Source organism: Apis laboriosa, unplaced genomic scaffold, assembly GCF_014066325.1.
Source record: "Apis laboriosa isolate Shangri-la unplaced genomic scaffold, ASM1406632v1 scaffold40_cov151, whole genome shotgun sequence".
In the NCBI taxonomy this organism is placed as follows: Eukaryota; Metazoa; Arthropoda; class Insecta; order Hymenoptera; family Apidae; genus Apis; species Apis laboriosa.
The window spans coordinates 98,909-111,698 of record NW_025223180.1 but is presented as its reverse complement, the minus strand read 5'-3'; the positions used below and the strand labels follow the sequence as shown (position 1 = coordinate 111,698).

Below are 12,790 nucleotides of genomic sequence, written 5' to 3'. Positions count from 1 at the left end.
AATTTCATTTAGCTATCTTAAAATTTTCCACGCGAATAATCTCTTCTGTTTCTTCTGATCTTTTTTCAACCTTAATTCAAGAGAATACTTTGAAAACTTTTTAACCAGTTCCCGTTCTTATTTCCTGTTTTTATTTCGGCGAATAACTTATTCGCAATGTTGCATCTTGAAAATGGAAAGAAAAGTATATTTATTTGTATGTTTACTCATTAATAATAACAATAACAATAATAATAATAATTAGAGCAATCAATTTTGCGATGTCATCATCTAGCTCGATGTTGGTGTTTTCCGCTTACTCATTCGTCAAAGTCATTCCCTTGCTCATCTGCATATGTCACATCAAGTACCAACACTGTGTAGATTGTCATTTGCATCAAACTGTATCGTCGCATTCATCGATCATTCCACCGCAATTTGAAATTCGCCAGTCACGGTACGCGCGGAAATGTAAACATCTAAGACGCTAGATAATTTTCTTCCAATCCCTTTAAATATCGATGACAAACAAAATAAAAAATGAACAAAATTCCAGACGTGTATATACTTCCGTGTTTTACGCATTTATTCCATTAACGATATTAACGATACGATTATCGATATCTCGTAAACCTCACGCTTATCGAGAATGCACAATCGCACGATAAATAAGAATTAAAACGTTAATGACAATTAACATTGTGAATAATGAACGCACATATCGTTGGAAAACTGTTTGAACGTGGGACCGACTTGGATCGTTATCATCAAGTATCCACTGTAATTGGCCTGCCGAGAGATAGTCCAAGCCTCTCGAATATTTGCCGAATTTCGTAGCCGGAAGTTTGACTGACCGTTCAACCAGTTAGTTACCACATTTTGACTCTCGGCGGAGCAAGCGTATTTGAAAACCGTTAGCGGTTGGACCTAAGTTGATCCTTATATGTCTCTGACACGCCACAAACGTTTACTATATATTCGCATTTTCTAATATTCATATTATTTCTTTTTCCATTTTTTTTTTTCCAATCGTATATATTTCGCTAAATAAGTATCACGACGAAAGTATTTCATTTATTTACGAGAGTTATATATCGTTCGCGTTACGAACAGTTAGTTAACTCTAGGAATTTTTAATAAATTTTCATTCTCTTCTCTCCGTTCCGAGTTTTTATTTTAACAACCTTCCACAAACTTGTTCTCCACTTTTCAAATTGACGTACTTATAGTCTTTAATAAGTTTTAGTTAAATGCGATGAGAAACTTGGAGACGTAAGAGGTATTTAACGTTTAAATATTGATACTCAGATATCCCATGGACGCCTTGGAGCGAAATTCTAATTGCTCTAATTTTACAACATATTTTTTTTTACACTTTACTTATTATCGAAACACGAAATATATTGTATTTTCTTATATTAAAATTAAATTCGATACCTTCTATATACATTTTTAATTAAAAACATATTTATCGAATTTTATATAGTATAACACAATGCCAATTCTCGCTTTAATCATCGTTTTCTCAAGTTTTATCTTTCTTTCTTTTCTTATTTTGCTCTTGTTTATTTTTATACTACAGATATATTTGATTTTACATATCGAAAAACGAATTAAGAAAAGCTTTTCGCCTCGTTTTCATCGCGAAATATGTTCGGGAAGATAGTCTCAGGTGACTAAACTAACGAACCTGTTCATTTCCATTACGCAACTTTAGCTTTATGATATACGTCAACAGTTAAGTAGCGTAGAACGTTGGAAGCGCACATGCATGTCAAATTTATAGTAATCCGTAATTTCCCAGTTTCCTAGCACAAAGACTACGCTCTATCTGTCGGCACTCCCAAGAGAGACAATGGATTTCATTGGTTGGCATTATACATTTATAAATCTAACGTAATCGATCTACGTTACGAAAAATACTTCGTTTCGTCCTTTTCGATAATGTTTTCTCGAGTCGATGGCGATGAACACCTTGAAGAGAAACATCTTTTCCTCTGCTTATATTTTTTATTTTAAAAAAAATTTTAAAAAATTATTTTAAAAATCATATTTATCCATCGAGCGATAATTATAAAAAATAATCCGGAGAAACCAAAACGGTGTGCGGTGAGGAAGGAATTCAGGTTCGTTTAGGTTTACGTACAATACAAGGGTATACAAGGGAATAGCAACTCACTTCCTCCGTGTAACCTACAAACATCGTCCTGTCTCAGCACCATCCCCCCCTCTCCCTCGTAATCTACGAGAATTTCGTCCACGCTTGCAGTTTCGAATATTTGCATAAAGAAGAAGTCACGCTTTACGCGATCAACGACATATCGTCAGCCAATATCTAGCTAACTCGGTTATTTATCAGGTTACAGCACTTTTCCTTTAAAGAAAAAAAAAATTGGCGTAATTATAAAATATCGCTCAAAATTACTTTTTATTTCGAGCGTTAAAATTAACGAAACGTTCCACGTATCTATATAAAAAATAATTTTATCATTTTAACGTTTTTGAAATTCACAAACAACTCGAGTTGCTAATTATCTCGTATTCCGTAATTTATAACCATTTTCCATATCCTATATCCTGCGTGTATCCGATAAAAATTAGTTTTCGTTACACGATATATCACATATTGGAAAAAGATTTTGGTTGCGTTTCATTGCACGGGAATGTAATATTTTTTTAATTTTGAAATTAAACGAATATCCATCGGAAAATTATACGTATACGTCGTATATATAAAAAAAGTTCAACTTTTAATAACAACCGCATTAGATTACTTGGTAATATATAATAATAATCGTAATAAATAATAATTTTTATCACAAGCATTCAATAAAAATACAAAAATATTCGAGCGCGAAAAAAATTAAAAATAATCATTCTACGTTTAACGTTTTAATTTTAAGCGTTTAACAATGTACTTTATCGTTAACCGACCAGGGAAAATAACGCAGAATACGATGTATTCTACGTTATAATTAACGCTTTGCTCTCCGATCTTGAAACGTTTCTTCTTTGAAATTATTCATAATGAAATTGAAAAAGTTGCGTATAAATTGTTATCGGCGGCGGATGGAAAGAAAGATCCTCTAACGCGGATGTACAAAGGGAGGATTCATTTGCGTTTCGAATGCTTTGAAATTACTCGCGAACCAACAGTTGTCCGATGCTAAGCCTTTCGTCCGCCGGTAATATTCATTTTCCTTCGCCCGGTATTCGAAACTTTTGCATCGAGCTAGAGGATTCGAGCGTTCGAAGCTTTTTCCATTTCCTGCTAAATTCCCTCCGCTAATGCTCATAGTTGCGGCTCGTAACTTGACTTAACGTTTTCAACTCGGCCTTTCTTTCTCCTAAATCTCTTCTAAATCTCTTTTCTCTCTCTCCTTCTCTTTTAAAAAGTCATTTTATTTTTACGATATCGCGCGAGATTACTCCAACGTCAATCAATAGTATACAATAGTATCTTCGTGATTGCTCTTTCGCGTTGGAAAATCTTTGAAACAATGTCAACCGATTTTATCGATTTAACAAAGTGACACAATTTTTTACGTACACTATTTACAAATCGAATCCTTCGTACATTTATTATTTGTCGTTTCACGAACGGATTTTTCAAAATTAATAGATAAGATGACAAACATTGCGAATAATAATCTCTCGTTCCGATTTCAAGTTAAAACTGACGTTGGTTGACGTTCCGTTACAGTGTATAAAGTAAATAATTAATGCCAGTGTCAGCTAAATCCATTTTTCCGGCTACGGTATCGAATATCGTTACGCGGAGAGAAGAATCGAGGACAATGTACGGAATTTTTCTTTTCGCCTATTCTAATTAACCATCTCAAGAAGACGTTACATCGTTACAAAGCTGAAACCTCGTTCTTGCATCGATGTTTCAAATTATCAATCTCCGTTCGTTATTATATAATTCAAATCTTTTTCAGAGTTCAAAGGTAAATAAAAACTTTTAAGTCGAATCGAACATTGTAAATACGAATTTTTACGAAATACAAATTATTAAATAAAAAGTATCGATCCATTTTTCTTACTAGGTAGACGTAGTTTCAACAAAGTTTTTAGATCGAATACAAAGAGGTGACAGTTGCGACTAAACATGGGAACAGCGCGTGTCGAGTCGTGACACGTTCCACGACCGATTCATTCCTATGATTGAGCTATGCCGTTCCGTTTTGTCGCTCGTTCAATGTCGCTCGTTTTCATTCGGAAATATAGATCGGAAATTTTGAATCGCTTTGTGCTTTTAAAGAGACGGAATCGAAAAACTTGGTAAATTGAAAAATCGCAGGAAACGCGTATCTAATTACAGTGACGCGTTACGCTTCGTTCCTCAAATAGTATTTGCTTAACGCGATTGATAAATAGCCCCTGGATACTCGGACAATTAGACCACTCTCGTCGTCGTGTTTCGATCCGCTCGAAATCCCCTTCAGGGATTCGAGACGGCGCTTACCTCGCATACATCTACCACGGTATACCTATACTTTACGTTTCACCAAACGTATTTACAATCTTATTTCCCTTTTATTCTTACTTTCCAACCGTTCGTTGCACGCGTATTTAAAGCGAAAGATCTACGAGCTAGAAACAAAGGGATACTCGTTTGAAAAAAATATATTCGAAACGATCGAATATATACGTATCATCCCTTATGTATGAGGGGAGGTATAGATAGGATTAAATTTTGTCGGAATTTTGATCGAATTCGGAGATACGAGGGGAAGAGCGTTCGCCAAGAAAGTTTGCTCGACTGGTTTTCATTCGAATTGGATTTAACCAAGTTTCTTGGGTTGCGCGTTAAAATTCAATCTTCTCGGCGTAAAGTATATATCCCAGAGCTTTTTGTTTCTGGAAAAGTAATTAAAGCGGGATTTCACGTGGCAAGCTGCGTCGCGAAACAACGTAGGAAAGGGATGGAAGCTAGATATTCCCGTCGTCGTTTCGCACGTGGCTGATCGCCGTAACAAAGGGGGATATAAAAACGCATCCCTTTCTCTTTTCCGAAACTTTCTCTTCTATATCATTTCCTATCTACGCCTCCCCCACAATATCGTCACGTATTATCACGTATATTATCACGTGTCAAATAATGCCGTCACCGAAGGGGGAGGAATTTATCCTCGCACACCCTTTCGATTTTCCTTCCGATAAAGGCCGTGCTTAATCTTCTCGGCTAAAACTCGAACGCAACGTTTTCTCGATAACTCGCAAAAGAAACGTTGAAGCTTGTTTCGAAACGATTTATAAAATTTATAAATTCCCAAACGGGAATTGGAAAATCGAAAGTTAATCAGTATGGGATATGGTTAATGGGAATATAATAGAGACTTCGATTTTCGAGAAAATCGAGTTTGAAAATTGGTCGAGTGATAAATGCGCGTTTATTTGATTTTATATATTTTAGAGAAAAGCGAGAGAAAGAGGGATATACGCGAGGATAAATGATGATGGAAAATACGCGCACGGACGGTCGCGAGCAAGAAACTGAAAGCGGACAATCTAGAATCAAAGTTTTAGAGAGTTTATCGGATAGAATTACAAAGTGAGAGTTTGGCAGAGAGTTTAATCGAGCAAAACGAGAATTATATAGCGTAATTAAATTATTATCGTTATCGTTTCTATTATCAAATATGAATATTATTAGATATTACCGGTTTATTCGACGTTACACGTGTTAATTCTCATTCGCAAAACGATATAATTATCGTCGAATAGCGTTTTCAAAATAATCTCTGTGATCGTACGTGCGTTTACATCGTGCGATATTATTGCGTAGGCGTATCGTTCGAAAAACATGGATTAAAAAAAAAAAAAAACTATTCCAATCATCCCTTTCTCTTTCCATTTCTCGATTAGAGACACTATGTTCGTCCGACGAGCAAAATATTTTCACGAGGAAAAATTAAAAAAAAAAATATTTGTATACATACATATATATATATGTATACACATGCCTTATAGAGGATATATTTGGTTTTCTTCTTAATTACAATTAACGCGTATTTCCTATTATATTTATTAATTATTAAGTTCTTAAATACTAACCGCACAAATTTGGCGTGCCGTGGTATGCCGTGGTTGCATAATTCATTCATGAAACATACGCTTCGATTGTTATGACGAGCATGATTAATATTTGTTAGAATAACGATATCGCGTTGTGATATACATTTATAAATTATGTATTTAATTTTAGTTGATATTAATTGTTTCGCATAAATGAAAATGAACGGGATATTGAAATTCTATACGAAATTTATACACGATGATAATTATACGCTGATACGCACATTTTACATATTAACGTATACGATTTTAAATACGATTATAGAAAACTAGCTTTTCCTATCGATAAAAACGTTACGCGTAATTCTTCGCATTATTCTCTTCTTTCTACGTGTACACCCGTAATTTTAAGACTACTATACTTAAAAATACGTTTACGCAACGTTGAATGTTTAAAAATGAAAAAAATTAATTATTTATGTTTCGATCGATCGCGGAAGAATCGATCGTGGAAAAAATTTCATGGTCTTAATAGGAGTCTTGTTCGGATATCGATCCAGCATGCAGTTTAATAATGGAACAAGCTTCCCATCCGTCTTTCGAACAGCGTGCTACTGACAACCGAAGCTACGGGATCTTGAGAGACAAATGAAAGAAAAACAAGCACGATGGTACAAATGATAAAATAAAAGAAGAAGCTGGCACGCTCGGATAACCGTGCCTACGATAAATCTGTCAACGTAGTGAAATATGCATCCGAGGAGAACGCGCGTCCTTCGCGATTTTAGTCAGTTTATATCGAAAAACAGTTTTGCGGTTTTTTCAACGCTAAATGATCTCCCGTTAACAATTTTTCTTCTCCAAAAAATCCCTTCAACTTGATTTCACGCGCGATTCTCCGATCGTTTCTATTGTTCCTGGAAGGAAATGACGAGAGTCGCTTTGATATTGAAACGATAGATAAAAATATCGAGAATAAAGGATCGATCGGACTTGGATAAATATCCGTTGGAATATATCCAGATTTTTGTCTCGAAGGGATTCAATTCCTTACTTTTACGTGTCATCGGAAACGAAGAAGATAGGATGATTCCTTTACTTCTTTTCAGATATTCCACCGCTGATGCTCGTCCAATTAATCTTTGCCAACTTGTTTTCGAACAGCGAGGAAACAGGCGAATGTTGAGATTATTGGACGAGAAGCGATGATAGCGCGCGTCATCTCGAATGATCGACGATCTTTTCCGTTATTGCCTTTGCGGCGGATGTTTGCTGCAAATTCTTTCGCGGCAAACGACTAATATCCATTTCAAATGATGCTTCCTTTATTTATCTCTTTCGATCAATTTTTCGAACGCAGAAATTCATCTTTCGTAAATATGCGTTCGATTGTTGCTCGGTTAAATACCTAAGTGCAAATCGTAAAATGCGACATCTCGTCGTTTAACGCCTCGATCAATATTACGTTCGAGTAATATTTTTCGATCGAAAGTGACGATCGCAGTGGTAGTAAGTATTTATTCGATGTATACTACGAGTTTAAAACTCGATACATGTTAAATCGAACGACGGCATATAATGTAAAAAATAACGTAGTTAAGCGACAAAGGTTGACGTTGTGCGATCGAAGGAAAAGAATAACATCGAAGCGATAAAGCGAATAATTTAATACCAGTTCGATATATGAAAATGTATACGCGTTCGTTTCATCGATCTCTCGTATAAATATACGTGTAAATACGATAATGAGCAAACGATTTAAACGAAATTAAACAGAATTAATGTCATTTTACATCGTGATTCATCTTTTGAGCGAGTAACTATGCGATTCATTCGTCATTGCATCCGTTTATCAAAGCTTACGATATTAAACGCAAGTTTACGATGTTAAGATTCGAAGAAAGAAAGAACTCGGCACATATATATATTGGAACGGAATTGGTATGTAGGAGGTTGTACAGGTGGCAGCAACAGTCACAGATCATTGGGTTCCATGCTACGAGTCGTGTGCCGCAAAGCGTGGCAATCGATGCTCAGGCACGTTCGCCAGCCCCGAACCTCTCTCTCCAATCTGGCTAACAGTCGCTAACCTGGCCAAACAACAGTCTCCAGATACGGTATAAATTGAAGCAATTTGCATAACATGTACGTTTCCACGCTTCTCGCATGAAATTCGTCGCAATAACGTGCAGACTTGAAATTCATCTAATTTCTATTTTCTACTTCGTTGCACGAAATGCAGGAAATTTTATCGGTTACGTACCGATAATAATTTCATAAATAATAATTCGGTAAATCGGCAAATGTACGGCATTCTTACTACGGTTCGAGTTCAAAATCTAAAAAATATCCGTTTACGCGTCCTCGATTCATCATCTTCCGTAATCTCGCAGTCGATAACTTACAGTTACCACCTCGAATCCCTTTAGAGACGCGAACAAATTCGAATCCATAAATGTTTGTAGACTGCACATTTTCATCGTATCTCGTAAGAATCACGGTTATTTATTCGTAACGGACTTTTCCACGTCGCGAATCTTCTCCAACAGATCAAGTTGCGAATATGTACGACGTCAATCAATTCGCGTATCATTTTATTTGTACGTATCTATACATATAAAAGATTAAATTCTTCTCCAATTGTTCGTTTTAATTATCGTCCATACGTTATTTCGCTATACAGGTTTTATTTAGATTATTCTTTCAAAATAAGAATTTTCGATCGAACAGTCAGTCCATCGAAAGCGTAATCCGTTAAAGATAGATCTGAAACGAAGCGAATCGTTCTTTAACGAATCGTGTTTATTCTCGCGTTTGAACGAGAATTCTGAAATAATAGATTTTTTTTTTTATCGTACTCCGGACAAACCGATTGCTGCATAATTCATACAAACGGCGAACCACGCCAATCGACCACGAAAAGACTTATCGACGAATCGTAAACTCGCACAGACACGAAAAAGTGTTTCGATTCGATTTCGAAAAAAAGGATTGGCACACGAGTTGGATACACGAACGATATTTATATCTATGGCGGCCGATGCAATGATCGTGTAAACTCTTTTTCGAATTTCAACTTTCTAACATTTCTACTGTACTTTTTTTAATCTTATTTATTTATGTTTGACCGAACGAAACGCAAATCGTTGTTAAAAGTTTATCAAAGTTTATGTCGTTTATATACATATGACATATATCCCGACATACGGGAATGAAATGATCATTTGGAAGAGGAGGGAATGGCCGTATTATTTACTCGTAAAATTAAATTATTTCGCGTACGAATGCGAATACATTTTACATTGCAAATAAATCGTCGTCGAACTGTTGTAAAGAGAAATACACTTTGGCAACTGGCAACGTAATCTTCGCCACTTTGAAGATGCCAATTTGGCTTAGAAGCCTAATTCTATAGTCCTTCCCTATCGTATATAGAGAGGAAGCTAAGAGGATTACGGTTATACATAATGAATGAATTATGAGGTTGTCCAAGGATGAAATGACAAGTTAATCAGGCTCGTTTACATCCTTGTAACAAGCCAATCGCGCGATACGCGTTATTTTACATTTCGACATTTTTTTCAATAAACAGTCAAATACGTATTTAACTTTGATTCTCGAGCGTGATTATTTTTTTAAGATACGATAGGATCAACTTAGATTAAACGAAAATAATTTTAATCGAATACGAATTCGATTATGCGTAGCTATTACGCTAGGAGCCATTTTCTATAATTTGCAATTCCGATTGTTAATTGACGTTAGAGATATTTTGGATATATACTTCAAAAACACTATTTGATTCGAATCGCTCGACACGCATTCGATTACGCAGTTAAGCTTTACTCTTCGCCGTCTTTTCTTTATATTTTATATTTTAATTATTTCCTTAAAAAAAAAATGGTTATCCGTGTGAAAATTGAAAAATAAATAATTTTGCTTATAATATATAAAAATAAATAATTTTGCTTATAATAAATAAATTTGCTTCCTCTTTCTACGGGAGTAGAAATATAAAGTCAATACGCGAGATAGCGTTCCGCGACAAGCTTGTTATTCCCGATCAAGGAGAATTCGTCGGAGCGTAAGCTCCGAGACAAGCCGTGACTCTACAAGAACGCCTTGCACAGGAATGCTTTTACTCGAAGCTCGCGTGTCACTGACAGCGATACAACGGATCTTCTCCCACCTATGTACACATATAATATATATATATATATAGTATAACTGTAGGTACAGTCGTTTCTGGCAATGTATCCGTATGTATGCATTACGTAGCACGTTGAGTTTACCGTGCGCTACTTGGGTCCAAGGTTTGTTCCACGGCACAAAGCTGGAGGAGGCCGAGGAGACAAGCTTTGATCGCCCGCTAGAATCGTGTACGCGGTAAATGCACTTGAACGTTAGTGCAGCGGCATGTATGTGGCAGAACGCAACATGGGGGGTGATGCGACCATCGTCTACCGTTCTTGCTCTTTCCTACGCACACTTCATGGGCCAATCTTCCGTTGCGCTCGAATAGAAACACCGCAAGATTACCTCCTCGCCGGCTTCGTTTACGATTCATTTCTTGTGCCATACCATGGAAAAATCGTTATCTCGCGTATGAAAGTTAATCAAATTATATTAATATTCATCGTTATTTTATATCGAAATGAAAACGGAAGTTTGTTCGTTTGATCGGTATTCGAATAGTCGCTCGTTTTTTTTTTTTTTTTTATATTTGTCATAACGTATATTTCATATAAAATTCGTTAAAAATCGATAAAAAACGAAGAAACAAGGGTGCGTACAATTTTTGAACCTATTTTTGCTCGCATAATTGCGTTGTAAATATGTAAATATTTTTCAGACGACACGCATTTTTTAAATAAGATAATATTTAAAAAAAATATGCAAAAGTTTCTATGTTTCATTCCAGATAGCGATATATATCGAGAGATAAAGCAAAATACTAGTCGGTTACCACGGAGATCGTGTACCTGTCCAGTTTCCGTGATCCCTTTATTATCCATTCGCTCTTTCTCGTTAACGAACATGCAATAGATAGGTATATATTGAAAGCTATCCACCGGTAGATTCGCGTATGGAAAAAAAAATGATTCGAGTTCGACGTTCCTTTGATTAAACTATCTTTCGTTGCAAAAAAAAAAAAAAAGCGTCTTAAAAATCTTAATACGACACGAAATTTTTGTTTTCTTTTTCTTTAAATAAAAAATTCATGGTATATATTAAGAATATTTTGAAATTTAGAATTTAACATAGCAATAGGCAAATACTTACTTGTTTCGCTTTCCCGACTAGTATTTTCGCCCGTAATCCGATAGCCTAAAGCGAGCCAATACATCAATGTATGAAATATCGCGTAACAGGGTTGGTTGGTTTCATCGTCACGAGAGAGAGGAGTTTGCTAGGAATGCAATTATGCGAGGATCCGCATTAAGTTTTAATCCGATCTAGTTTTATACTCGCGGAGAGAGTTTATGACCTGCGCGGAAAGCTTCTTAACGATAATGCGATATCTTGAGAGGATAGGACAGGCATTAACTTTACTACCCAAGGGGGCAAAGGACCATGAAGGTTAGATCGAAGGTCCAAGGTGAAGAGGAACGGGACGCAGCGTCTTACACCATCCTAACTTAGCAACCGCTCTACCGGCATATTCGCTACTATTCTCTTAATTGTCAAACTTTCACGCTTCTCCTAATTTCTCTTCTTATCGCGCGTGCTTTATCGAGCAACCAATGCGCGCCCGTGTAAAGATCAACCAACCGCGATAATCTCGGATTAAATCGTTGTCGAAGCGAAAATTCGTCAAAATTTTCGCAGCTATACTTGTACCGATAAATAAAAAAACCGCTGAATGACGTATTATCGTCGATAATCGACTCGCGTTAATTAATCGGTAATAAACAATCGTACGAAGGAAGTTTGGATCGTGTTTTATATTCACGGTGTATATGATATATACATATGCGTATTCTTTATTTTTGTAGGTTATTCACGGTGTTCACATAGAAGCAGCGCATGAAGTAAGAAAACGTAGTATCAGTCAACCGGTTAGAATCCTGTTATCGTACGACGAAAGCGTTTACAGGTAAGTCGATATTTCGATTATATCGTGTAATATATCGCGTAAGGATGAAGATTAACCAACGATACGAATCAAACTCTCTAACGACGTATATATGTACGCGTTAATGGTACGTGTAAGGATCGATATAATAATTATTTATATTCGCACGTATAACCAATAAGAAATGTTAGACGCGCAATATTTGTTTTCTACTATCTATATTATAAGAATAAAATAAAAATTCATTTTCAAAATGGATGAACAATCTCGGGCGAGGATAAACGATAAAGAAAATTTTCGAGTGAAATTTTGTGGCTACGTCATGAACAGAACGCGCGCACTGCGTAAGACGCGCTTTACTTCGTCACGACGAACTAACTTTTAACTTCGGGATTGAAAGTTGCGCAGTTGTTAAATGCTACCATAACGCCATAACCTAAACTTTCCTAGTAGTGTTCCGTGACTATTTCCTATCCGTACATTCATCCTGTTCGCGTACACGAGAGCGTAATACGTGGTAGGATCGTTAGAGCCGAAGTTAATCGGAAAGCGATTATATTAAGATCGAATATTCGAAAACACGAACTCGATATTATTATTTTTAGTAGTAAATTTAATCTTTCGATTTTAAAGATTTTGATCGAGAAAATCGAAACGAATATAGTTTTTCCGCTTTTACTATTTCAAAAGCGAAAACGTGGAAAACGGAAAGAA

At 35.9% G+C, this 12,790-nt stretch overlaps 1 protein-coding gene across 5 annotated transcripts in view; it reads left to right on the top strand.

The window, feature by feature from the left end:
- Window positions 1–12,790, top strand: part of LOC122715916 (leishmanolysin-like peptidase) — an 83,573-nt gene that overhangs the window by 38,639 nt on the left and 32,144 nt on the right. For 4 of the 5 annotated variants that reach the window (XM_043938505.1, XM_043938506.1, XM_043938504.1 and 1 more), the window contains one exon: window positions 11,997–12,097. The exons of the other annotated variant lie outside the window; for it this stretch is intronic. In XM_043938505.1, coding sequence (XP_043794440.1) covers window positions 11,997–12,097 — 101 coding nt within the window. Of the gene's footprint in view, window positions 1–11,996; window positions 12,098–12,790 lie in introns of those variants that run through there. 5 annotated transcript variants of the gene reach the window in all.